Below are 27,263 nucleotides of genomic sequence, written 5' to 3'. Positions count from 1 at the left end.
AGTGACACGGCGCTGTAACAAAAACCAGGGCAGTAACAGCGACAACGAAGCCCTGGTGTTTAACTTATTTGTTGTTAGCATTGCTTAATTATAATTGGTAAATAATTGTTTAAAATTAAATACATAAGCAAATGAGTGAACTGAAAAACAAGTTGGCTGTTGATTTCTAAACAGCTGAAATACACAAAGACTATAAACAACGTACGTGCGTGCATATGTAAAACATAAAAACGAAAAATCATACATCAAATTTTGTATGGCACAGAGACACACACACGCACACACACACACACACAGAGAGAAAGAGAGCGCACACGTACGCACGCACACAAGGAAAGAAGTGCACACGTCAGTGCCACGAATAATTCGCTGCCTTTAAAAACTATCAATTTTTGTGAATTGTGTATTTGAAATTCTATATTTTATTTTGACTGACTGACAACATGTTCTTTTATCATTGCAGTCAATGTCGATAGTTAGCAGCACAAACCTAACGAAACACACGCGACGACATTGGATATATCCATTTCGGAGATAGCCAGTGCCTATTTATTTTTTTTTTTTGTTTTCCCTTCCTTTTTGGGTTGTTGTTGTTGTTTTGTTTTTGATATTTAGCTAGTTGAAATTTGTTTTGTAAAATGGACTCGGCGGCGGATCTCAGCCAGCACAATGAGAACGAGGATGCCGATGACGGCAGCTCAACGGAATTATCGCTCATACAGGTGAGGGAATGCCCCTAATGCAATTTATGTGGTTTGTGCTCATTTGTTGTTATTTGATTGTTATCCCATAGCACACGTCCAGCGGCGGCAAGGGACGTTTGGACAGTCTGCGCGAGAATCTTTCCAAGCAGCAGGTGAGTCTGTCCTCTCCTCCTCTTCCGTTTTCTCCTTATTCTCCTCCTCTGTATCCTTTTCCTCCTTCTCCTTTTCCTCCTCCTTCCCCTTCTCCTCATTCTCTTCCTCCCTTTTCTCCTCCTCCCTTTCCTCCTCCTTTTCCTCCGCCTCCTCCTCCTCCTCCAGCTCCACAGCTTACACTCAAATTCTAATCTAATCCTCTCTCTAATCCCAGGAACGTTTGATGGCGCTACGTGAGCGTGCGCAGCGTAAATCCGATGATTCTGGACGCCACAAGAGCAGCAGAAGCGATTCCATGGAATCCCTAAAGTCACTCGGACACAAATTGAGCATACTCAAAGGACGCAATGCGGGTCTGATAATGCCCGATGGTGATGGAGAGCTGTTGCCACAGGATATGTCCACGCCGCTGGTGACGCCCACCAAGGAGACGGAGATCAGCGGCAGCGAGAAACTGCAAATGCTCAATCAACGCACCGAACAGAATCGTGCCTTGTTGGAGCAGCGTAAACGTGACATGGCCAAGTCACTGCAGTCGGTCAAGTCCGGATTAAGGCAACAACAGGAGCTGGGCTCATCCATGAGTGATCTGCGTGGTGGGCTGGTGCAAGCGGCGCCTGTATCCCGACATCGTTCCGCCGCAGATCTGTTACAACAACAACAACAGCAGCAGCAGCAGCAACAACAACCACTCTCCACAGCGGATGAGGGACGCCTTAAGCTGCTCAAGAATAAGATGAAACTCATAGAGCTGAAGCAGACGCGCAAGGAGCAGGAACTGCAGCAGGAGCTCAACGAGATGCGGAATGAACTGACGCAAAGAAAGGAGCAGATACAACAGCTGGAGCAGCAGTTAACACAGCAGCAGCAGGAACAGCAGCAGGAGCAGCACTTGCTGTCCAATCTGCAGCCACTGGCGGATCAGGAGCACTCACGTCTGCAGGCGCAGATCGAGCAGCTGCGGGAACGCAATGCGGAGCTGGAGAATAGCAGCGAAATGCTGGAGACAACACGTCTGGAGCTGCACGAGGCGCGGGAACAGTTGCTAGAGCAGCAGCAGCAACAGAGCAACAACAACTCCTCCGCCGTCGCCTCCACAGATGAGCAGGTGAATCAGGAGCTGGCCAAGCAGCTGCAGGAGCTGGAGAAAGAGCTGCAACAGCTGCGACAGGAGCAACAGCAGCGACAGCAGCAACAGCTGCCAAGTGAATCGGAGCGTCTCACGCAACTGGAAGCCACCATTGAGACGCAGTGCAGCCAACTGGCGGCACAGGCCGAACAGCTGGCGGAGAAGACCACCGAATTGAATGTGCTCAATGTGAATCTACGCGTGCTCGAGGAGAAACTGTCGCAGAGTGTCAAGAGTAAACCGATCTTCCTGGACGAGGATGACTCCGATAACAATGCCAGCGAACAGTTGCAGTCGCAGCTGCAGCAGCTCAAGCAGAAGCTGGACGAGAGCAACAAGAGCAACATTAAGCTGAAGCTCAAGTGCAAGCAGGCGGAGAAGCAGCTACAGAAACTGCAGTCCCTGGACACACAGAAGGAGCTGGCACAGCTGCAGGCGGAGAATGAGCAGCTACAGCAACGCATCATTGTGCTGGAGGATGAGAAGGGTCAGTGGCAGTTGGCCCAGGTCAATGAGGAGGAGGAGCAGCCAAGTCAAACGGCAGCCATACGCCTGCTGGAGGAGCAAAAGGCGGAGCTGCAGCAGGCACTGGAGGCACTGCAGCAGGGCACAGAATCCGCACGTGTGGAATCCGAGCTGAGTGAACTGCAGCTGGAGGAGCAACTCTCGCAGCGTTGCCAACAGCTGGAGACGGAGGCGACGGAGCAGCGTCAACAGCTCCAAACGCTGCAGGCGGAGAAGGAGGCGCTGGACAAGAAGCTGACGCACTACATCAACGAGAATATGGAACTGCTGGACAAACTGGAGAAGCTCAGCTCATCCAGTTCCGCTGAATCCATTGAAATAGTCGAGCGTCCCACCGAGCGACGTTTCAGTTCCGAGGCGGACGCTGGAGCGGATTCAGTGGAAGCCACTGCGTTGCCCAGCTTTGTCAGCGAGCTCACGCAAACGGAGGAGCTGGCGTCCACGGAACTGGAGGTCAGCGAGAGTCTCGCCCAGCTGCGCAACGAGAGCGATGAGCTGCTCAAGAAGATTGAGCTGTTCACCAACGAACGACGCGAGGTTTTGGCCAAAATGGAGCAGCTGCAGGCGGAGAATGTCCGGCTGAAGGAGCAGCTGCAGCAGGAGCAGTCGCAGCTGAAGATCTACCAGGAGCAGGCGTCGCAGGAGCAGTCCGAGAATGTCCGACTCAAGGAACAGCTGCAGCAGGAGCAGGCGCAGCAGCACAACCAGCTACAAATCTCTGCGGATCAGGCCGAGCTGAGTCTCTCCCAGAAGCAAACGCTGCAGGAGCAGCTGAAGCACACCCAGGAGCAGCTGCAATCGGAGACGTCAGCACTCCAGGCCCAACTGGAGGAACTGCAGCGGGACAAACAACAGCTGTCACTGCAGCTCAGCGAGAAATCGAATCTCTCGCAGGAACTGAGCTCCATGCAACGCTCCTCCGAGGTGGTTGCCGCCCTGGACGCCGGCGAAGGAGGCGCCGCCTTGTTCGACAAATGCGAAAGATCCCTGTCCAGGCTGAGCTCCGAATTGGAGGCCTATCGCAAGGCCGATCGCAATGCCAAATTGAATGTGTCCAAGAAACTGGCCAAGGAGGCCAAGAACGTGCATGTCCAGCTGACGGAGCTGTTGCACAAGGTGAAGGAGGCCAGCACGGCGGTGGAGACGGTGACGGTGGTGGAAACTGTCGTGGCTGTCACTGCACCCAATGGCAAAGCTCTGGCGGAATACGAGCAGCTGACGGCACAGAATGCCGAGCTGAAATCCGCGCTAGCTGCACTCCAAACGGAGCTGGAGGAGCTGCGTGACAGCTATGATCCTGTCGAGCAACCCAAGCTGGCCATTGCCCAGCAGGCGGAACGGGAGGAACACGAGAGGGAACGGGAGCGGGAACGGGAACAGGAGAGGGAGCAGCAGCGGGAACAACTTGAAGCGCTGCGGGAAGAACTGCAAGGAACCATCTCGGAACTACGTGCCGCTGAAGCGGAGCATCTGGAGCTGATTGCCAGTCAGAGTGCGGAGCTGGTGCAGCTCCAGCTGCAGGCGGAGCAACATGATCACAAGCTCAATGCCAGCGAAATGGCGCATGAGAAGCACATGGAGCAGCAGCAGCGTCTCCGCCGTGAATTGCAGTCCAAGATCGAGACGCTGGAGGGGGAGATGGGCATTCTGCAAGCTCTGGTCGCGGAGCAGAAGCAGCAGCTCATCGAGAGCTACAGCGAGAGTGAGCACGAGTCCAATTTGAAGCTGTTGGAGCTGCAGCAATGCCAGCAGGAGCTGGAGACAAGTGAATCCCGCAACAAGGAGCTGCGGGAGAAACTGAAAAAGTATGCGCTCAATCTGAAGAAACGCACAACGGAGCAGGCAGAGCTGGAGCAGCAGCTGCAGCGACTCCAAGCGGAGCTAACCACATCCCAATCCCAGCTGGATGTGGAGCAACTGCAGCGAGATGTGCAGAGATTGCAGCAAATCAATAGGGAGCAAGAGCAGCGGGAACAGCAGCTGGAGCAGCTCAATCGGCAGCTGAAGGAGCAGGAGCAACAGCTGCAGGAGGAACTGCAACAGCTGCAGGAGGAACTGCAATCCTGCCAGGATGACAACCAGGAGCTGAAGCAACAGACGCTCAAACAAAAGTCCAAACTGTCCGCATTGCCCAAGCTGAAGGAGGAGGTGGAACGCTTGCAGGTGGAGCTGCAGAATACGGTGCATGCCAACACCTCGTTGCGCCAGGAGAGCTATCAGCTGGAACAGAAGCTGTCGTCCATGGACAACATGGATGAGCTGCGTCGTCAGCTGGAGCAAAAGTCCATCAAGTTTGACAAGTCCAAGGAGGTGATCAAGCATCGCAATGCCACCATACAGAGTCTACAGCGGGAGCTGGCCGAGCTCCGGGCACAACTGCAGGCGCAACCCGAGGAGGAGGCACGCGAGGAGCAGGAACAGCAGCGGGAACAGCAGGAACAGCGGGAGGAGCAACTGCTAGCCAAGCTGCACGCACTGCAGCAGGAGAAGGTGAACTTTGAGCTGACCATCGGCAGACTGGAGACACTACACGAGGGCATCCAAGCCAAGTTGCTGCAGGATCAGTCCTACATCGAATCCCTGGAGACACAAAACACACAGCTGCTGACGCGTAGCGCTGCTCTAGAGGATCAGGCTGCTGCTCAACAGGCACAGCAGCAGGCAGACCAGGAGCGACTGCAGCTGTTGGAGCAGCAACTGCAGGAGACGAGCGCCCAGCAGAAGGAGCACGAGCTCCAGCTGCAGCAGCGACTGCAACAGCTGATGGAGCACGAGCAGAGCCAGAGTCAGCAGCTGCAGTTGCAGCGACAGGAGGCGGAGGAGGCACGTGACCAGTTGACGGCACTGCGGGCCGAACACGAGGCATTGCTGGCGCGGCACAAGCAGCAGACGCAACAGGCGGAGGCGGAGCGCGAACAGCTGAACAACAGCAGCGAACAGGAGCTCCAGGAGCTGCGGGAACAGCTGCAGTTGCGCAACCAGGAGCTGCAACGTCAACGCAATGTCTACGATGCCAAACTGGCCGCCAAGGCCACCGAACTGGATGAGATGGAGTGCGATTTGAGTGCGCACATGGAACGCGCGACGGCAGAGACGCGTGATCTGACCCAACAGCTGGAGCGGATGCAGGAGCAGCTGCAGGCACGCGGCGAGGAGTTGACGCGCCTCAACGAGGAGCTCGCCGATGTGGAGCGGGAACGAGCTGCTCTCAATCGGGAGGCGGTTCTGCTGCGTCTCCAGCACGACAGCGCCGAGCAGGATGTGCTCGAGCTGCAGGAGCTCCGCATGCAGGCACTGCAGGACAAGACGGAAATGGACAATTTGCGGGCACAAATCGATTCGCTATGCGCCAATCACAACCAGGAGCTGCAGGCGCTGCAGCAGGAGATCGCCGAGCTGGACACTCTGGGACAGAATCAAACCGATGATCAGGTCTACATCGAGACGGAGAACAAACGTCTCGCCGAGCAGCTTACGGAAATGCAGGCTCGTCTCGATGAGCAGGCGGAGCAACTGGCTCGCCAACAGGCAGCTCCTCCAGTTGCAGCTCCAATTTCCACTTCAGCTGCACTTCCTCTCTTCCCGCCGACGCAGTACCAGACGCCAATGCAGGCACCCAACCAAGCCAATGAGGATTGGATGTACCAAGCCGCCTGGATGCGTCCAAACAGCGCAAATCCATCCCAGAGACAGGCAGTTCCAGTATCCAGTGCAGAACAGGTAAGTGAAGACATAGCTCGAAAGAACTTTAAGTAGAATCAGGTGGGAATATGGAAAGGGATAGAAGAAACAGAAGGAGGCGTGGCAGATCCTATAAAGTATACTATATATATTCTTGATCGGCATCAATAGCCGAGTCGATATAGCAATGTCTATCCGTCCGTCCGTCTGTCTGTCTGTCCGTCCGTCTGTATGAACAGAGATCTCAGAGACTATGAGAGCTAGAGACACCAAACTTGGTATGTAGCTTCCTCTATATTGCAAGCATATCAAGTTTGTTTCAGAATTCGGCCACGCCCCCTTTACCGCCTAAAAATTGACATAGAAAATTTCATATTCAAATTATAAGAGCAATTTAAAAGCTAGTGACACCAAGTTTGGTATGTAGATTCCTCTATATTGCAGGCAGATCAAGCTTGTTTCTTTTTTCAATCGGACCACTATATCATATAGCGCCCATAGGAACAGTCGGTCGAAAATCAAGCTTAAGTATGAAAAAGTTTTTTGTTTTATGAGATATCATAACATTTAAGTTAGTCCTATACATCCTAACCGAAGTTGGTTCAAATCGGACCACTATATCGTATAGCTGTCATAGGATCGATCGGGCAAAAATCAAGTTTTAGTATGAAAAACTTTTTTGTTTTATGAGATATCATAACCAAACTTATAGAATATGCATTTAAGTTAGTTTTATACATCCTAACCGAAGTTGGTTCAAATCGGACCCCTATATCATATAGCTGTCATAGGACCGATCGGGCGAAAATCAAGTCATAGTCAGTCGAAAATGCTCGACTGTAGCTCCGTCCATCTAGTTTAACATTGCTTAGTTTTGCTTGTGCGTCTCGTTGGCGCCTACATTGAATGTATTTTGTTACTCCCAACTCGATCGAGATTGTCGAGATTAACACTTACCAAAATATGAAAGATGGAACACTAGGAGCAGTGGTAGCAAATCCAGCAGAAAGGTGGATATAGCTATAGAGAAGGGATTAGGCCGTTAACTCAAACAAACTTCTAGGGAAAAGAAAATCCAAAATATTTCTCCACCTTTCGCTTCCCTTAGTAACTAGTAACTAGTTATGATAATCCTCCAGCTGTCTGAAGATAAATGTATAGAATTAATCAGTATAATCGAACAATCCATAAGGGAATGGGTTAAAGTCTATCCCCCTTCAAGGTGAAAGAATGTGAAAAAATTAAAGAACTTTTGAGATAAAAAATATACAGTGATTTAGTAACAAAAGCAGAAAGATAGGTAAGATAAGATAGATAGTAGTGATTAGACTCGGACAATCCAGAAGAGAAAATATTTTCGAATCCTGCAGACTTTCTTCGCTAAGATTCATCTATTAAACTACGATAATCCTACAGCAGACAGGAAGATAAATAAAGTACTTTAATCGGAAAGTTCTTAAGAGAAAGGAATTCGGACATATCACGGGGGAAAATGCAAGAAGAAATTGTGAAACTTTGGGAAAAATGGAGCATAGGTATAGTGAAGAGATTAGGCGGTTCACTCGGACAATCCTTAAAAGAAAACATATTCTGATATTGATCTTTTAAATAAGGATAGAGGAATTAGGCGATTCACTCAGATAATCCTAATGGCATAATAAAGTCGGATTGATCCAATAAACAGTCGTAATGCTTTTCCTTTCAGAATGCTCCAATCCCCGCACCCGCAATGTTCTTCAGCAGCGACGCAGCAGCGGCGCCATCGCCATTCGATGAGATTGTGGCTCAGCCGCTGAGGATGAGCGCACAGGGATTGGGTGCAGTCCAGGATGCATCGGTTGTGGAGCCAACGATTGAGGATTTGCAGCGTAATGTGTCGGATCTGGAGAAGCATGCCAAGGAGCTGGAGACGAAGCTGTTGGCCCGCAATCAAGCCTTGGCGGAGCACGAGGAGCGACGCCTGCAGCTGGAGCGAATGCTTCAGGAGCGGGAACAGGAGCTGGCACAGCTGCAGGCTGCAGCTGAGGAGCGCGAAAGATTGGCGGCCATTGAGAAGCTGATTCAAGCGGAGCCGCCGGCAGCGCCAGTTGAAACCAAGACGGCACCCACATTGGACATGTTCTTTGGCTCGGAAACCGTGACGGATGCAATCAGTCTGGATTTGGGAATGCCACAGACGGAGCCCGTTGTGGAGGAGCTGATAACACCAAAGAAGGCATACATCTGTCATCCGGAGCAGGAGCAGGTGCAGCATGTGATCGACTGGGGCGTGGATGAGGATCCCTGGGCAAGTGCAGCTGCCGGGGAACAGCAGCAGCAGCACCCACAGCAGCTGGAGCGACCAGGTGCCGAGGTCGCATTGCAGGCGAGGATTACCGAGCTGGAGCAGCAAAAGGCGGAGCTGCAAACCAAGACAGCGAAGCTAATGAAGCGTCTCAAGGAATATCGCAACAAGGAGCAACAACAACAGCAACAACAGCAGCAGGAGCAATCCAAGGTGGTGGACAATGATCTGGATGGTGCCATCATGGATGAGTTGCGGCATCAACTGGAGCTGCATGAATCCCGCCAGGCCAAGACCGAGGAACTGCTGCAGCAGCATGCGCTGGAAAAGGAGAAGCTAGCGAAGCGCATCGATGTCCTCACCGCGGGCAATGAACGCATGGCGGAGCTGAAGGAGCGCCAGGACATGGATGTCCAGATGTATCAGGCGCGCATCCGTGAGCTGCAGGAGAAGCTCCAGCAGCTGGAGAGCTGGGGCGAGGACGGAGCGGGCGCAGGAGCAGTCATAGCCACGCCAGCCATAACACTGCCCGAATCCTCGCCAGCAACAGCTGCCAGCGATGTGGAAGCCCTGGCCAAAATCGAGAATCTGCAGGCGGAGAATCTGGATTTGAATGCGGAATGCCAGGAACTGCAGGCCCAACTGCAGCAGGAGAAGCAACATGCACTGGACGCACTAGCTCAGGCGCAGCGGGAACGGGAGCAACTGCAGGCGGACAAGCAGCGTGCCTTGGAGGCACTGGGTCAGCAGGCGGAACAGGAGCGCCGGGAGCTCCAGGAGCAGCTGCAGGCGGATCAGCAGCGTGTCCAGGCAGCGCAGCAGGAACGCGAGCAGCTGCAACTGCAGCTGGAGGAGCTAAAGGCCAAACTGATGGAACTGCCTGCCACTGTGAGTGCACCCAGTGACGAGAGCATGGCGCTGCTCCAGGAGAAGGAATCGGAGATTGTGCATCTCAAGCAGCGCATTGAGGAACTCATGCGTGAGGATCAGACGGAAAAATTGGTGCTGGAGATTCTAACCAAGAACCAGGAGTTGCAGCTGCTGCGCATGCAGATCAAGCAGCTGGAGGAGGACAAGCTGGAGAAGCAAGCAGAGCAGCCGGTGCCGGAGACGGAGCCGGAGCAGCCAAGAGTGGATCTGCAGCTGCAGCGGGAACTGGAGCAAGTGCGTCAGCAGTGCGAGCAGCTGCAGCAGGAGAAGGCGGACATGGAGGAGGAGTTGCGTGTGCTTAACAATCATGTGCTCTCCAGCCTGGAGCTGGAGGACAAGATGAAGCAATCTGTATTGGAGTTGGATACGAAAACCATTGAGATCACCGAGCTACGCAGATCACTGGAACTGCTGCAGCAGGCACAATCCCAGCCAGCTGTCCAGGTGCAGCAACCGGATCTGAGTGCATTGAACCAACAGTGGGAGTCGCTGGTGGAGCAAAAGTGCAGCGAGGTGGCCAGCATATGGCAGGAGCATCTGGCACAACGTGAAGCCGCCTACCAAGCGCAGATCGAGCAGCTCACGGCCAAGCTGGAGGCGACGCCAACGGCACAGCCGGCGGAGCAGAGTGTCGTGGTCCCGGAGGATGTCAACGAGATGCTGCACAAGATGCAAAAGGCGCTGGAAACGCAGGAAATGGAAATTGTGACGCTCAAGGAGCAGCTGGCCATCAGATCAGCGGAATATGCACGTCTCGCCTCACAGTATGATCCCTTCCGGCTGCAGAATACGCTTGGCAGCGGCGGCGGAGGAGGAGCTGGTGGTGTCACTGGGGCAACAGGTAATCCTGGCCAGGATGAGTATGTGCTGAAGGCAGATCTGGACTATGCACTGATGATGTTGCATCAGCGAGATATGCGCCTCGAGGAGATGATACTGGAGCTGGTGCAGCTGCTGGAGGAGCGTGATCATCTGCAACTGAAGCTATCGGACACGCTGCGTCAGCTGGAAGCGGAACGAAGTGAGTCTACTTTGGTGACACTAATTTCAACTCTTTATTTAAATGCATTCCTTCTACAGCTGGCGTTCCAGCTGCAGCACAGCAAGCCACAACCGCCGCCGCCTCCTCCTCATCCTCAGTCTCCAGCACAGTGGGCAACAGCAGCGATCCAAGCGGCAACAGCAGCAATGATCTGAAACAGAAGTAAGTGGAGTTTAGATGATGTCAACAACAGTTTTGATTGATGCTGATTGATTTCACAGATTGGCGGAACTGCAGACGGTGAAGCATTCCAAGGACAAGGCAATTGTGGATGAGCGTGAGCAGCGATTGCGCCAGATGATACAGCTGCAAAGGGAGATGGCCAAAACAGCGACAACAACAGCGACAACGACGTCAACGGCGGTGGCAACAACAACAACAGCAACAGCTTCTCTTCCTCCTCCTCCTCCACATCCTGCTCAGCAGCAACAACAACAACAGACGCATCAGCTTGAAGTTGATCCATGTAAGTGTTCCAAGCAGGGCTGCTTAATTTTTCAAAATATATATGTATCGATATATCGATAATGATTTTGTGGTACAATAGTGACGATAGCATTGATATTATTGTGCGATACTTTTAATAGTTGCTATTGCTTGTGTCACTACTTCGTAAAAACAGAATGCAAAAATATATTTGAACAAAATTAATAGCATTACAAGTAGCTGCAAATTTTGCAATTAAATTGTATAAATTGATAAATTGATAATTTACCACAAATAGTCCTATTTTACACACCACTATACTATCGATACATAGCTAAATCGCAATAGCCACACAGAAAATATATATTTTGCAGTCCTATTATAAAACCGTTATGATCTCCATCTTGCCGAGTTTCTTCTAAAATTAATCTTTAACTCTCATCACTTTTACAGCTCAAACATCACTGCGATCACCTTCAATGGTACTCATGGACTGGATCTTAGGCAACAATAAGAACGAGGACGAATCGCATCCAAATGTAGCATCGAGCAATTAATTAGTGCAGCCCTCGCTCCATCCTCCTGCTTCCTTCACCATCACACGTTCCAAGCAGCTTCGCTCAGTGTAGTTGACTTCCGAATTGAGTTGATAAAGCGGCTTACAAATAATTCTTGATTAAAACTAGCATTAGAGTTCTATATTATGTACCTTGGATGATATGAAAACGCAAAAAAATGAAAAAAAGAGAACCGAGAAAAATACGAAAAGAAAAGAAGATAAAAAATCAACTATTTCCGAATTGTGTTACATGCATTTGGCACGCCTACGTTTTATGTTGTAGATATGTAAAAATTGTATAAACGAAACTTAAACAATTAATAACGACACATACAAAAAAGAACGTAAACAATATTTTTAATTCGCAATTGTTTTGTTTTTAATAAACTGCAATTTGAATGTCAATGGCGGGAGCAGTGTGTGCACAATGTTTTTTTTTTTGCAATTCTAGCTATTTGCACAAACAATACATTTGCTAAGTAGTGTGTACACATTATAAGCGGCTGCAATTGCCATTGCATTTTTAGCCAGTGATGCCAACTCCTTGCCACAGCAACAGGACGAAGCGTCCTGAAATAGGGAATAAACAATAAAAAAGAGTTCAAATAATACAAAACAAAGCGCTTTCTCTTTTTTATTTGCCTGCATTCTGCCACATCTTTTGTTTGTTTTTTAATTCATTTTTAAATTTATAAAACAGGATAGATATCGGTTAAAAGACAAATCTAACAGGAAAAAGGCTAGCCTGTCAGCACTGTTCTTAACGGTTTATGCATCGTTACCCTGCCAGTGTGTGCTCTTTGCATTTTACAGTGATAAATGCACTTAAAATTTTAACGGCTTGCGTTGCGTTTTTAATGAAACAATTTGATTTAAAATGGCTAAAGTGGGTTATAGAACCAGCAATATACTCCGGCTGGTTGATATGCATCCGACCATGACCAGTTACTCAACTGTGGCACTGATCATTGCCAAATCGGAACCGAACATATTTCTGGACAAGATGAACAGCGAGAAACGCGGCGTTATCAATTTTACACTGCGCGACTCGAAGCGTCACATTGTGAATTGCAAATGCTGGGGCATTCAGGCGTGTGTGGAGGAGTACAATGCCATGCTGCAGATTGGCGACGTCATCGATGTGGTGGGTGCCAAGGTGATGGCCATAACGCCCCCAAATTCATGTGGTCTCAGTGAGCAGCGTTATCAACCGAGGAGCACTCTCAACTGTGCTCTCGTGGTAAATGAGGGCTATGGCTATGTGGTAAAGCACAATGATGAGGATCTGGCAACGCTGCAGTCACTGCGTCAGCTGCTGCATCAGCCGCACAAATCCCTGAGCAGCGTGCTCAAGCTGGCGGATGTGAGATGTGCAGCACCAGGCGCTGAACTGCGTCCTCCTGTGTTTATTGATCTGCTCGTGGTGGTGGCTGCAGTGCGTCCGGTGCGTGAACTGAAACGCAAGGTGGCACGCAATGGCAATAACCTGATGCAGTGCCTCGAACTGGTCGTAGTCGATGCCAGCTGCCCGGATGGCATGGTGTTTACACTCTGGCATGCAGATTGGATACGCCGTGCTCAGTATTGGCAGCCCGGCAAGACACTGCTCCATTTAATAGATGTGCGCATCTCACATTCCCAGTATTATGCCTGTTCCGTGCTCAGCCACGCCAGCTGCACGCTTATCTATGAGAATCCGTTGCCACAGAGTCCAGATTGCCAGGCACTGCTTGCATTTGCAGCCACAACGCCGCTAAAGACCTATGATCTATTTGCCCAAACGGATTTGGACAATTTGCCAGCGGGTGAGTAAAGCTAACAAGTGTATTCCATTAAATAAATCTATTTACATTCGTTACACAGCGGAACAGATCCAGACACAGATGACGGTGCAGCAGATCTATGCGCGGGCAGAGGGCGAACTGCAGGATGCAACCAGAGAGCACTTTACGGCCGTGCTCTATGCCATGGTCACCAAATTCGACATTGACGGTCTGACCAACTGCATCAACAAGAAGTGGCAAGTGGCCAATACAGTGAACCAACTAAATAGCTATTAAATTACTTTGTATTTCCCCACAGCAAATCCTGTCGCCGTCCCATTCCCAGCAATCGCAATGATTGCGATAATGAGCACTGTGTCCTGCAGTTTTCCATGGATTTCAGTGGCACACGTTATGAGCACTTCTTCAACATCAATATCCAACTGTCGGATCAGACGGGCACCTTGATTGAATCACGTCTCAGTGGCGGCGTCGCTGATCATTTGTTGGGCCTCAATGCGGACGCCTTTCAACGGCTCCTGGAGCGCAAGAAAACCGAGCTCAAGTGGCGCTTCCTCTTAAAGTACTTTGAGGTCAAGCTGCTGGTGAAGAAGCCCACTGCCATGCGCAAGAATCTGACTGTCATTGTGGTGGACATGGAGCTCATACAGCTAAAGCAGCTCATACAGAAGATTTCAACGTTTTAAATATATCCATACACATTTTGAATAGAGCCAGATTTTGTAGACGCTATAGCTTAAGATTTAAACTGTAACATATAAGTTATTTGTATAGGCTTTAAGAGTGAGAGTTGAGAGAGATCTAAGATACTTTTGTTTAGGTATTAAAAAAAAAGAGCCAAAGGCTTTTAGAGACTGTAAACTGTTATACACTAGTTTAATATACTTTTTTCATGTTTCAAACACTTTAAAAGACTGGGAAAAGTTTCGTTAGCCTATAACTCATACACACCAATTTAAAGTTAAGATTTAAAGTTACTTCTTTTTCCAATATTACTTTTCAAATAAGCTATTTGTATTTTAAATAACTTGGACAAGAGGAAAATAAGCTTCTTCAAGCAATAAACTTCTTAAGATCAACTTTAATCTAATAAATTGTAAAATTCAGCTTTATTTTAAGATTATAGGTTTTTCTTCCTCCATTTAAAATTTGATATTTGTATTTTAAATAATTTTCACGAGACTTGTCCAAGTATTAAGCTATTTAAGATAAGCTTTAATCTTTTAAATTGTAGAATTCAGCTTTATGTTAAGATTTTAGGTTTCTTCTTCAAGTGAAACTATTTAAAAAAAAAAAAAAAGATTTTCATATTTTTAATTGTATAGACTAAAATGTGTAATATCCATATTAAAGTTAAAAAGTTGAAGCCTTTGTTTATTTTACCCTAAAAAACAAATATTTAAAATGATATAGAATAAAAAACATCAGATATCTACATAAATAGCATCTTTATTTCGCTTGGGTCAGTTTTTGTTAAATATTTGTTTCACACATAAAACATTGCAACTGCAATACAATACATAAATAGAATATACAATCCAATACAATACAATTTGTCAGTGTCTTTTTTTTTTTTTTTTGAACTGTTTCCCTTAGAAGCTGGAGAAAACAGCAAATCGGGGGAACAGTCTATATAGGAGCAGGCATTATAATGTGGAGTGTGTTTTTGTGTATAATATACTATTTGGTTTATCTAATATTACCTACAGTAAGTCAAGTAACTGATTTGACAAATTTTTTCAGTTATTTAGCAGTTTTTATTTAGCAAAAAAAAACCTTAAGCTGTTTTTCTTTTATTTATTATAGTTACTTATGGTTCTTAAAACATGTTAAAAAAAAATAAACACAATCCGTTGGGTTTAGCTATTTTTAAAAATAAAAAACCACATAGGTTTATTTATTTATTTTTTGGTCAAAACAGTTACTTGACATACTGTATGTATTGTATATAGGAGTATATTCTTATATACGAGTAGTTCGAAATGAATTACAATTGTTTTTGTTGTTGTTGTTTTTTTGGTGCTGTTTACTTGCTAAGATCACAATAAGTCGACTCCAGTTACAAATTTATTTCATTATTTGGGCAATCGGCACCAACAATTTAAATATGTTTAATCGTGTATCTTTTGCTCGTTACAAATGGTAAGGGGAAGGGTAAAGGTTAAAGGTTGGAGGTTGTAGAAGGGTCTATTCGTTGTGTTGTTTTTAATGGGAATGTTTAACAATTTTGGTTTAACGCTTAATACTGCGACGAAAGCACAAATCATAATTATAGTATAATAATAATAGTCATAACAATAAAAACAAACAAAGGAACAAACAATGAATTGTCTAAACAACTACAACAAGAAGAAACAAACAACAAGTACGGAATAATGGGAGTTATGTTCTAATTATAATAAATAATAATCTCTCCAGGGTACTCAAAACAAAAATTGAACTAAACATGCCAACGAGCGAGATAGCTATACGAGTTAAGAGTGAGTGAGTGAGATAGACAGAGAGACAGAGAGAGCATTGTTAACACATTCAACTAATTAAAAATAATAAACAGAATATTCTTCTATGGAGGCATCTACTTGGAGCCCGTTGAGCCATGATGATGTTGCCCCGAGCTTTGGTGATAAGGCGACTGTTGCGGCGCCTGATGATAATGCTCCTTGGGCGCTGCTGCATTGGATGCCGACGTCGTTGTCGTCGTCGTCATGCCGCCATGTGATCCAGCAGCATGCTGATGATTGGCCGCTCCATGGCCATGACCATGACCATGACCATGACTATGGCTATTGTGACTGTTGTTGTGACTGTAGTTGAGCGGCAAGGCGGCAACGGCAGCCAAAGCGGCGGCAGCAGAGGCAGCTGCCACGCCCGCCGTCGCCGTGTTCAGCTTGTTGCCATTGGCGCTGTTCACCTTCAGCTGACGAATTTCCGGAAAGAACTCAATCATCAGTATTTCCAGCAGTTCCTACAAATGTATAAGACAATCAATATTAAATGTAATCCTCTCAAGAATTCAATCTGTTTTCACTACGAAAATATGTATGATATTTAACTATTTTTTTATAACAATTAAATTTCGATTAAAAAATCGTTTTAATTTTTATAATAAATTGTCTTAGCTATGTATTAATATTAAATGTAATCCTCTCAAGAATTCATTCTGCTTTTCATTACAAAAATATGTATGATAGTTAACTATTATTTTATAACAATTATATTTCAATGAAAAAAATTTTAATTTTAATAATATGTTGTCGCAGCTATGTATTAATATTATATGTAATCCTCTCAAGAATTCAATCCTCTTTTCATTACAAAAATATGTATGATACTTAACTATTATTTTATAACAATTAAATTTCGATTAAAAAATAATTTTAATTTTTATAATAAATTGTCTCAGCTATGTATTAATATTATATGTAATCCTCTCAAGAATTCATTCCGCTTTTCACTACGAAAATATGTATGATACTTAACTGTTATTTTATAACAATTATATTTAGATTAAAAAATAATTTTAATTTTTATAATAAATTGTTTCAGCTATGTATTAATATTATATGTAATCCTCTCAAGAATTCAATCCTCTTTTCATTACAAAAATATGTATGATACTTAACTATTATTTTATAACAATTAAATTTCGATTAAAAAATAATTTTAATTTTTATAATTGTCTCAGCTATGTATCAATATTAAATGTAATCCTCTCAAGAATTCAATCCGCTTTTCACTACAGAAATATGTATGATAGTTAACTATTATTTTAAACCAATTATATTTAGATTAAATTTATTTATTTTCAAAGCAAAATTTCAATTTTTATAATAAATTGTCTCAGCTATGTTGCGTCAAAATTTTAGCCTTCTAGTTCTTACGGTTTGGGCTGTGCAATGATCATTGAGTCAGTAAGTCAGGACAAAGAGTTTTATATATATATTAATTGTAATAAAACATATTGTACTAAAAATTTAAAGTAAGAATTATTCAATGATTCTTAATTGAAATTAAAAGTTTTTTTATTATTTAATAACATTTTGATTCACATAACAAAATAAGTGATTTCTGATCAAAATCAACAATTAGTATATTTTTAGTGTATATATAAAACTCTTTGTCCTGACACACTGAACACTGCAATGCATTATACAGGGCAAACCGTTGAACGTGCAACCTTAAAATTTGGACACAATTTAGATAAGATAAATTTATCGTGCGTTTTGATTTAATATATTAGTATGTTATGATGATTTCATTGTTTTAAACTGTCTACACCAAGTTAAAATATTTTTTATGTTATTAATGATGTCAATATACTAAATAAATGAATTTCTAGTGGAAAGCGCAAGTAAATATTACAAAAAAAAACACTTTTTACTCACATAAAATAGCTGCTTATTGTATGTGGGATTCTGTAGAGCATCAAAGACTTTGAGGACACCACGTTTGGCCGCCTGGGCGCCAACGAGATTGCATAGCACCTCGGGTATATGATCGGTGAGCAGAGCCTTTGCTGCATTCGTGGTCATCTCCTTCATGTCATCGGAACGCACCGGATACGCGGAGGCAAGTACACCGCCGGGCCAAAATGATTTCAATATGGCCGAGAAATAATTGTGCAGCATGGACTCCTCGAAAAGATAGGCAATCGATTCACGTATTTGCCTATTGATCGTACGTCCATATGTGATCTGGACAAAGGAGATAATGCTCTTGCGCAGCCATTTGAAGACGCCGCCCATATCGAAGATTTCACCCATTAGCGCATACATGGGCTCCGCAATCGAATCTTTGCTATCCAAATCCGCAAGGAATTTGGCATCGCTGCCCGATTCACCATCCAAATACGTGGACATATCATCATCATCCCGCTGCAGACCCCAAAATGGATCACTCGCCTTATTGCTATCATGCGCCTTTGCCGCATCGCTTTTAAATAATGTGGATAGCGAGAACTTGGACTTTTTGGGTGATGGCAACGTTTGCTTTAAATGATCCGAGCTGGGACTAAGAAATGTATATATGGCCTCACTGCCATTCAAATGATCATCCTCCAGTATAAACTGTAATTAAGTAAAACATTACAAAAGAGATTTTCAAATACACATCAGTGTCCACTTACATTGAGAAACTTTTGGATTTGTCCCTTTGCCTTTTCCTGCGCATGTCGATCGGTTTTCAGAAAGAAGAACTTGAAGTTCGTTGGCAAGTCCAGCGATTTCAAATTGGAGCTCACATGACGCAGCTTACGTTGCAGTTCCTGGAGTATAAAAAAAACTTTATTTATAGTATGTGGGCTAAATAATGAGATGCACAGTACCCGTATATTCGAAGAATAATGCAAAGAAATAAGATTACAATGTTATATGCAGATTATTAAAAAGGTTTTAAGAACCTGTTGCACAAAGTTATAATTATTTTGTTTTTTATGTATTAAAAATTTCTTGAATTATTTAAAAAAGTTTTTATACATAAGTTCAATTTCGTTTCGATGGTTCCTATGTCAGCTTTATGATATAAAAGTCAGATTATAGTCGAATTAGAGCGTAATGCTTAAGACAACGCCAAATGCATAATATTTGAGAACGTTTGAAATATTTTAAGAAATAACAATGTTTTTTAAGCTAAAGGTTGATTTTAAGCAATCGTTCCTATGACAGCTATAAGATATAGTAGTCAGATTTGGATCAAACTAGGTCAGAATGTATAAAACCACACCAAATGCATAAGCTGTAAGAATTGTTGAGTTTTTTCTTTTAATTAAATATGTTTTCTATATCAAAGGTTGAATTTTGGTTCATCGTTTCTATGGCAGCTATATGATATAGTAGTCCGATTTTAAGCAAATCCTGCCAGGATGTGTGGGACAAAACTTAATGCGTAATCTATGACTTTGGTTGAGATATCTCAAGAAAAAACAAAATTTTTCATATTAGAGGTTAATTTTCGAACAATCGTTCCTATGACAGCTATATGATATAGTAATCTGATTTCAACCAAATTCAGTCAGAATGTGTAAGATAACATTAAATGCATAATCTATGACACTTGATGAGATATCTCAAAAAAAAAACATAATTTGTCATAATAGAGGTTGATTTTCAAACAATCGTTCCTATGGCAGCTATATGATATAGTAGTCCGATATCAGTCAGATTCCATTGGGAAGTGTAAAACAACATTAAATGCGTAATCTATGACATTTGTTGAGATATCTCAAGAAATAATAATGTTTTTTATATTAGAGGTTAATTTTCGAAAAATCGTTTCTATGATATAATGATCCGATACGACCGGTTCCGACATATTTACTATGTACCAATAGGAAAAAGACAAGCACGTATCAAGTTTCATCAAGATAGCTTTTAAATTGTGAGACTAGTTTGAAACAGAAGGACGATGCAGTTCTAATGATGATCAGGAATATATATGCTTTATGGAGTTGGAATTGTTTCCTGCTGCTTGCTATATATATTGCCCATTAGTACACTTACATGCACTTGGTTAAGGGAACGCATGACAACCCAGCCACTGGAAATGCCGGAAGGACGCCTTCGCTGAGCACGTCCTGTGCTGCTGTCACCATTCTTGGGCGCTGCCTGAGGTGGCGCATTGATGTCCTCGTCCACATGCACAAGGATCATGAACTGCAGCGATTCCTTCTCATCGGAAACCTAAAGGAAAAACAGAGAACATATATTTACAGCAGTTTCTTTGGGAGATTTAGCTAAAAACCCACTTCGACACTTTGTATGGTGGCCTTCCACTTGCCCAGATGCTCCGTCCAGGCGTCCGTGCGTCGCAAATGCGCCTCCGTTTGACGTTTCTCGCTTTTGAGCCATTCCATTTCCTTTTCGAGTATTTGCAGCACCTTGGATTCCGGCTTAACAGAGTATTTCAATGCGTCCAGCGCTTGATTCTTCTTATCAATGCGCTCCTGTATCTGCTCCAGCTTTCGCCGAGCATACGAGGTATGAGCGGCCACATCGATGGCAGCGGGAGCACCACCAGCACCATTGAGGCCATCGACAACGATGGCCTGCTCATCGTCGGGCACATCGCCAAGGAGTGTGGGGCACATTAGCAAGGTGGGATCATTAAATTCGTTGGAGTCGAGCGCCTCCTTCAGCTGTCGATATTGCTCACTGAGCACAAACGGCGGATAGTATTTGTCCTCCAGTGTGCGCAATATATTCCGCTGGATATCATAGAATATATCTGGACCCGCATCGCCCAGCACAAAGGTCTCAATGAGCTTCCGCTCGTGCTTATCAATTTGAATCTCCGGTTTCGGTGCTCGTATATATGTGTAAAAGATTTCCGTGCCCAGCTGATGTGTGGCGGTTTTGTGCGAATGCTTCATCTCATCCACGGCCAGGTAGAATCCCACCAGGGCGCTTGCCTTCAGCGGCTCCAGGAACAGCGTAAAGTGGCGTCGCCCCACAGCCGTATTGAGTATTTCCATTAGGGTTAGATCCTGAAACAAATCGAAAAGAGTTTAATAAGTGTGCTCCACAGTGGAATACTTAGGATCTGTAACTTTATTATTCAATTATTGCTATGAACAAAAAACTAATAAATAATATATAAAATATATCAAGTAAAATAGTAATCCGAATTTTCCGTACTTTCGTCTGGACACATTTTCGAAAACTTCAAAGTGCCATAACTTTGTCAAATTTTACCCAAATTCTTTGCGAAATTTAAGATTTTCTATACATGAGCCTCTATTTTGATTCTGCATCAAAATTTTAAAATTCAATTTTTTTTCCATCACTCTTCATTTTTTCATTGTTTTCGATCAATGTCGTTTTTCCCAACTTTGCTTTAGACCTTTTTTCAAAAATTTCAAACTGACTTAACTCTGGCAAATCTCAACCAATTTCCTTGCGGAATATCAATTTCATCATTATTTGACCTCTAATTTAATTCTGCGTCTAAATTGGAAAATAAACTTTTTTTTTCATCTCTACCCATTTTTTCTATATTCTCGATCAGTGTTGTTTTTCCCGAACTTGCCCCCTAACATATTTTGAAAAACTTCAAGCTATCATAACTTTGTAAAAACTTAACCGATTTTCTTGGGGAATGTAAATTTTTTCATTATTTTGCCTCATTTTTGATTCTGCATCAAAATTAGAAAATTAAATTTTTTTCCATCACTGTTCATTTTTTCAATATTTTCGATCAATGTCGTTTTTCCCATACTTTCCCTAAGACACTTTTTGAAAAATTTCAAACTGACATAACTCTGGCAAATCTTATCCGATTTCCTTGCGGAATATCAATTTCGTCATTATTTGACCTCTAATTTAATTCTGCGTCAAAATTAGAAAATTCAATTTTTTTTTCATCACTGTTCATTTTTTCAATATTTTCGATCAATGTCGTTTTTCCTATACTTTCCTTTAGACACTTTTTCAAAAATTTCAAACTGACATAACTCTGGCAATTTTTACCCGATTTCCTTGCCGAATATCAATTTCATCATTAATTTGCCTCTAGTTTGATTTTGCATCAAAATTTTAAAAATAAATTTTTTTCGTTTCTTGAAATTTCTTTGATGTATTTGCCCTTGACGCTTTTTCAAAAAAAAAAAAGAAGTGATAGATAAAATACTGCTGTATCTCTTGACTACTGAGTAAAATAAGTCATGTCTTGGTTTAACAAAGTCTATATCACTCACCGTATCGCTGGAATAGTTGCCATTCCAGCCAAACTTGGCCAGATTCTTTTCGCACTGACCCTTGGCCAGTGACAGCTGTTGCACGTATCGTTTAAGCCGCACAGCGGCTGTTAGCTCGGATTTGGTTAGCGTATGATCCTCAGTGTCTGGATCAAGGCCTTTGGCACGTTGCAAGTTCTGCATGGTTGTGGCATGCATCAGATCGTTAACAATGCTTTTGCGTATCAGTGACAATTCCTCCAAATTTCCCGAACTGTTGATGATCTTAAGGAATTCCTCAAAACTCGCCGCATATTCGTAACTTCGTTTACTTATCGCTGCCGCCGCCAAACGTGTCTCAATATTTTGCACCACTTTCTGATTTATGTAATCCGGTGCAGTCAGCATTTTGATCATGGGAAAGAAAACTGTAAATGGAAATTTTGTAATAAATCTTGTATAAAAACTGTATTCAGAAAGCATAAAAGATCAATTTCTAATTATTCTCCACAACAATCTCAAAAGCTTAATCTAAAGATTTCTTTGAGTTATGAATGAATATCATTATAAAGAAATTTTTCAAGGAAGTTATTTTTAAATTATTAGTTGTATTAATTATATTAAGAATATTTCTTTTCAGACCGCTTTTATCATACAAAAAGTTAATTTTAGGTAGCTATGTGGGTATAATATTAAATATCACCAGCAATTCATAAAATTAACAAAACTTTCTTGAGGTTTGAAAAAAATTATATGTAAAAAATATTGAAAAGTATTGAATATTTTAAGACAGCTGTTAACAAATTTTAAGTTGTTTTTAGAAAGCTTAGGAGCTGGAACTCAAATTATTACCAAAATTTCATAGCCTCAGTTCAAGAAATCAGTTTTCTAGCCTGTGTGGGAAATGGAACTTACTCTTAAAGGAAAGTATCTCACTGAGCAGCACTTTGAGTGGAGGCAGTGAGTAGCCGCGTGGTAGCAGTAATATGACCATAATCTCGCACAGTTTCCGTAGAAACTCCATTTCCTTTTCCTCATCGACCAGGTACGAATTGGTGCTAAAAACAGGAGCGCTGTTGGTTTCCGCACTAAGATAAAAAGACAGATTTAGGAACAGTTTTCTTAGAATAATCTACAAGAATTCGAAACTTACGCGCGTGCTTCGGCAATACGAATCTTTTCGAGATGAACTGTCACCCGATTGACCATGTCAACGGCTATAATCTTGGCAGGATCCATTTTAACCGCACGTTCGTGTATCTTCTGTATGGCATTCCACAGATCTTCGCGTATAACATCGTTAATAAGCTTGGGTTTGGTCACAACATAGCTGAGAAATAAGAATTGAATAGAATTATGAATTAAAGTTGATTTTGGTGGAGAAAGATATATAGATAACTTATACGAATTTCGACAAAATTTCGACATATAAAAATTTGGAAAATATCAAAATTAGGTAACCAAATTAGGAATGTTTTAAGAAAATTTTAATTAAGAAAAAAAAACACAAATTGGGTTGTCAAAAATCAGGAAAGCCAAATTAAATATATATAATATAATGTATATAATAAATATTCAAAATTTATATTTTCTTAGTTAATATTCTTGGAAATGTGTCCTTTTTTCCATTCTTATTTCGGATTTCGACAAAAAATACTTATATTATACAAATTCGGAGAATATAAATATTAGGTAACCAAATTAGGAATGTTTTAAGATAATTAAAATTATGAAAAAAAAAACCAAATTGGGTAGTCAAAAATCAGAAAAGCCAAATTAAATATATATAATGTTATGTATATAATAAAAATTCAAAATTTATATTTTCATAGTTAATTTTATTGGAAATGTGTCCTTATTTTCATTCTAATTTCGGATTTCGACAAAGAATATTATAAAAATTTGGAAAATATAAATATTCGGTAACCAAATTAGTAATGTTTTCAGAAAATTAAAATTAAGAAAAAAAAACACACAAATTGGGTAGTCAAAAATCAGAAAAGCCAAATTTAATATATATAATATAAAGTATATAATAAATATTCAAAATTTATATTTTCTTAGTAAATTTTCTTGGTAATGTGTCCTTTTTTTTCATTCTAATTTCGGATTACAGAAATGTTTTCTTAGTTTATTAATATTATTATTATTTTTTTTTTAACCCTTACAAAAATATCAAAAATTCGTATGAGGTATTATTCAGAAATACTTACCCTAGCCAGGGCACCATAAAATCACGTAGCACATATTCAATAATCTGCTGTAACTGGAGATCGACTGTCTTGCCAAAGATTAAAGGTAAATTTGATGGATTCTTAATGGGATTTGGCAAATCAAAGATGTTGCTTCTGCAATTAAATGTTGGATTAATAACATATGGCTAGGACAGAGGTGGAAGTGAGATGTAACTCACTTGGTGGCATTGTAGAGCAGCTTGGAGGGCAGTCGATTTGGCTTTGTGGGCTCATTGGTCGTAAATATGTAATGTATATAGACGGTGCCAGCGACAGCTGTGACAAAGTATATAAAGAGATAAATTTTTAATTAACAATACGCTCTTTTTTTTTCTTTATTAAAATGACAATCATTTAAATGGCGCCGCTTCCTAGAGTTGATAAGAAAATGAGTCATAAGATTACGATTTGGATTTGCTTATTGAAACTGATAAAACAACTCGATATATAGTACTTATATATATGGAATGATATGTGATATGTTAATGTGTACAAGGTTCGTCTCTTACCTGCAAAGACCAGCACCAGGGAATAGATCACAAATGCGAAGAATAAGAAGAACGTTGGATAATACCAAATAACGGCCAAAAGCGTCAATGTGATGCCGGATATAATAATCTTCCAGTTTAATTGCAGCGCACGTAGCGAGCTAAACAATTAGGATGGTCAGAAAGGGGAGGAAAAGGAAGCAGAAATAAATCTATTAATATAATAATGACAACACCATAGCCCAAATTTACAGTCCACCCACATTCCATACATTTTACATTTCCAAATGTGACCCTGTACTTGAAATAGTGCACACAATATTTTAAGTTTGTCAAAAGTGAGGCAGTACTCATATAGTATAGACCTTTAATATGTAGAAGGAGACACCAAACTTCATATAACAGTTTTTATATATCCTATGCAGATTAAAGTATTTTTAGAATTTTTCCCTGCTACAGGCTGCGCCTTGTCTTTTGATCAGGGAATAATACCGTACCTGGTACCGAAACCGTTAACCGAAACTAACCGTTTCATTTTTAGTACCGGAACTGAGACCATAACCGAAATAAATTCTCTGTCAAGAACCGAATACTGAAACGTTTGTACCCGTACGGTTGTGGTAAAAAAATTGACCAACTTCTAACTGTCATAACTTGAATAAAACTGATAAGATTTTCAAGTGAAATGTCATTTTGGTCTTCATTTGGCCTCTAAATTTATTCTGCATTCAAATTTAATTTAATTCTTTAAAAAAAATATTTTCCTCTAGATTCTACTAGATATTGATTTCGATGCTAAGGGTCCCCCCTTTGAAATTTCGAAAATTCAAAATTTTAAATCTCAAGTTTTCACTTTCAATCAACTCCTTATATTGTAATTAGTATAAAACAACACTTTAAACTTGATTCTGAGACCTTTCATTTTTTTGTAAAAATTCATGCCAAATTGAACAAATATTTGGACTTGTAAAGTGGCTAAATCCGCAGTCTGACCAACTTCCAACTGTCATAACTTGATCAAAACTGAATCAAATTTCAAGCGGAATGAAATTTTGTTCGTTATTTGGCCTTTAAATTCATTCTGCATTCAAAGATTTTTAAATTCGTTCTATACAAATTTTTGTTGCTCTAGGTCTAGCTATTTATTTTGATTTCATACTTATTATAAAACGACATCTTAACATTTTAAAATGTTTCAAAATTGAAGCGTATTTTTTAATATTTATTTGTCGAATATTTATTTTTGTGTCTGAGTCTTTTTTACAAAATATGTACAGGGATTCTGACAGTCGGGACTTTTTAAAGCTTCTCGTGCCTGATTTGGATTTACTTTTCTACTGAAAATTAACATACTAATTAAAAACTATTATTTACATTTTATAATTGGGCAAAAGTGTTTTACATTAAAGGTACAGGGTCTCTTACAGTGTTTTCTACCATAAATTGACCATAAATTAAAATACTAATTAACAAAATATTATTCAGTATATGTTCTTATTTGGCATGAGTGTTTTGCATAATAAGTACAGGGTCTCTCACAGTCGGGATCTCTTGATCTACTGCTCATTATGAATTCAATATTGAACAATACATATGCACACAAAGGATACACACGCACGTATGTTGTGGAAAAGGGATAGATAGGGTAAGTGGGTGGTGGAAGGGATGTGGCAGGTGAAGGGGGACGGGGTTTCAGTTAATGTGCCTATTTTTAAAGTTATTCCACTTACCGCGTTGCCAGCAATGTGAGTCGCTGTGTGGGCGTTGTTGGCGGCTCGGCTTCAATGGGAAACAATGGGAGGCGACGCTCCATGGCGGCCAGCTGTTCCCAAGTCACACACACACACACACACACACGCACGCACACACGCACACTCTCCTATGGTATGTGAGTGTGTGTATGACTAGTGGTTTACAGTTACCACGGCTGTTGTTGTTCTTGTTGTTGTTGTTGGTGTAGTGAATATTTGATGCGTTTTGTACATTTTTTGACGTCGTCTTTTAGTACTTGCTTAATTTGTTGCGTCTTTTGTCGCGTCTTTCTTTTGGTTTTTTATCCGTGTCTTTGCCACTATTATAAATAGTTCTCTATAACCACTTCCGCCACCCCCGCAACGCCCAGCGCCCTTGTGACCGTCAGCGTCGTAGCTTGTAGTTGTAGTTTTATTATATTTAAATATTTCGAATGTCGTCACTATGTTTAAAGATCACAGCATCAGCAGACGCTATCGCTATGGCAACAAGTTGATATTTGATAACTGCAAGGATAGGGGCGGCGCAACTGTAAATATAAGTGATAACAGCGGCGCAGCAACTGCTCTGCTTGCAGCGCTGCCTCCATAAAAATCGTTTACTGCTTGTTGTTGTGTTCTCGTATTTGTTCTCGCTGTCGACGCTGCTGTTTTTGTTATTGTTGCCGCTGCTGCGTAGATTACAACAAGTTGGAATTTGAGTTGGCGCGTTTCGCATATATATGTATCTATGCTGGTCAAGCGGCAAAGCCGTAATTAATCATCGCACTCAGCACACTCACTTCCACTTTCAATCACAATCACAAATACAATAACTGAATAAATCAAAGTTTCCTACTGTGTTGATTTTTGTTGATATTATATCGATTGCGATAACAAATAGCCAGTTTGTTATGCATACCAAT

At 42.3% G+C, this 27,263-nt stretch overlaps 3 protein-coding genes across 4 annotated transcripts; 2 read left to right on the top strand and 1 right to left on the bottom strand.

Moving 5' to 3' along the window:
* The first annotated feature begins 32 nt into the window (after positions 1 to 32).
* LOC117793659 (protein lava lamp) lies at positions 33 to 11,776 on the top strand. 2 transcript variants are annotated; one of them, XM_034634051.1, is made up of 8 exons: positions 40 to 97; positions 464 to 722; positions 794 to 856; positions 1,072 to 6,231; positions 7,898 to 10,427; positions 10,487 to 10,610; positions 10,670 to 10,914; positions 11,328 to 11,776. In XM_034634051.1, exons 2-8 carry the CDS (start codon positions 639 to 641, stop codon positions 11,429 to 11,431), a joined length of 8,310 nt encoding a protein of 2,769 aa, XP_034489942.1. In that variant the 5' UTR covers positions 40 to 97; positions 464 to 638; the 3' UTR covers positions 11,432 to 11,776. The 2 variants fall into 2 exon arrangements, with proteins under 2 accessions (XP_034489935.1, XP_034489942.1); XM_034634044.1 differs by having other exon boundaries at positions 33 to 722.
* Positions 11,777 to 12,310: 534 nt separating this feature from the next.
* Positions 12,311 to 14,156, top strand: LOC117785287 (protein hold'em). The gene is made up of 3 exons (XM_034623233.1): positions 12,311 to 13,238; positions 13,297 to 13,453; positions 13,516 to 14,156. Exons 1-3 carry the CDS (start codon positions 12,311 to 12,313, stop codon positions 13,901 to 13,903), a joined length of 1,473 nt encoding a protein of 490 aa, XP_034479124.1. The 3' UTR covers positions 13,904 to 14,156.
* Positions 14,157 to 15,204: 1,048 nt separating this feature from the next.
* LOC117793342 (sorting nexin-25) lies at positions 15,205 to 27,230 on the bottom strand. The gene is made up of 12 exons (XM_034633644.1): positions 26,338 to 27,230; positions 24,629 to 24,768; positions 24,299 to 24,395; positions 24,099 to 24,233; positions 23,039 to 23,215; positions 22,801 to 22,973; positions 21,907 to 22,313; positions 19,960 to 20,697; positions 19,715 to 19,894; positions 18,343 to 18,480; positions 17,603 to 18,283; positions 15,205 to 16,182 (listed from the first exon to the last, which is right to left on the bottom strand). The coding sequence occupies exons 1-12, from the start codon at positions 26,418 to 26,420 to the stop codon at positions 15,793 to 15,795; spliced, it is 3,339 nt and encodes a 1,112-aa protein (XP_034489535.1). The 5' UTR covers positions 26,421 to 27,230; the 3' UTR covers positions 15,205 to 15,792.
* Positions 27,231 to 27,263: the final 33 nt, after the last annotated feature.

This window comes from Drosophila innubila, chromosome X (genome assembly GCF_004354385.1).
Source record: "Drosophila innubila isolate TH190305 chromosome X, UK_Dinn_1.0, whole genome shotgun sequence".
NCBI classification, from domain to species: Eukaryota; Metazoa; Arthropoda; class Insecta; order Diptera; family Drosophilidae; genus Drosophila; species Drosophila innubila.
This window is presented reverse-complemented; position numbering and strand designations above follow the sequence as displayed.

What these genes read in the sequence shown, in the direction of transcription:
- LOC117793342 (XM_034633644.1), bottom strand. Translation starts at nt 26,420, where the DNA reads ATGGAGCGTCGCCTCCCATTGTTTCCCATTGAAGCCGAGCCGCCAACA. An exon ending in CGTATTGCCGAAGCACGCGC is followed by an intron (nt 22,974 to 23,038) that starts GTAAGTTTCGAA and finishes TTTTTATCTTAG; the next exon opens with TGCGGAAACCAACAGCGCTC. An exon ending in CCACCATACAAAGTGTCGAA is followed by an intron (nt 19,895 to 19,959) that starts GTGGGTTTTTAG and finishes TTTTTCCTTTAG; the next exon opens with GTTTCCGATGAGAAGGAATC.
- LOC117785287 (XM_034623233.1), top strand. Translation starts at nt 12,311, where the DNA reads ATGGCTAAAGTGGGTTATAGAACCAGCAATATACTCCGGCTGGTTGAT. An exon ending in TTTGGACAATTTGCCAGCGG is followed by an intron (nt 13,239 to 13,296) that starts GTGAGTAAAGCT and finishes TTCGTTACACAG; the next exon opens with CGGAACAGATCCAGACACAG. An exon ending in AACTGCATCAACAAGAAGTG is followed by an intron (nt 13,454 to 13,515) that starts GCAAGTGGCCAA and finishes ATTTCCCCACAG; the next exon opens with CAAATCCTGTCGCCGTCCCA.
- LOC117793659 (XM_034634044.1), top strand. Translation starts at nt 639, where the DNA reads ATGGACTCGGCGGCGGATCTCAGCCAGCACAATGAGAACGAGGATGCC. An exon ending in TCAGCTGGAAGCGGAACGAA is followed by an intron (nt 10,428 to 10,486) that starts GTGAGTCTACTT and finishes TTCCTTCTACAG; the next exon opens with CTGGCGTTCCAGCTGCAGCA. An exon ending in TCAGCTTGAAGTTGATCCAT is followed by an intron (nt 10,915 to 11,327) that starts GTAAGTGTTCCA and finishes TCACTTTTACAG; the next exon opens with CTCAAACATCACTGCGATCA.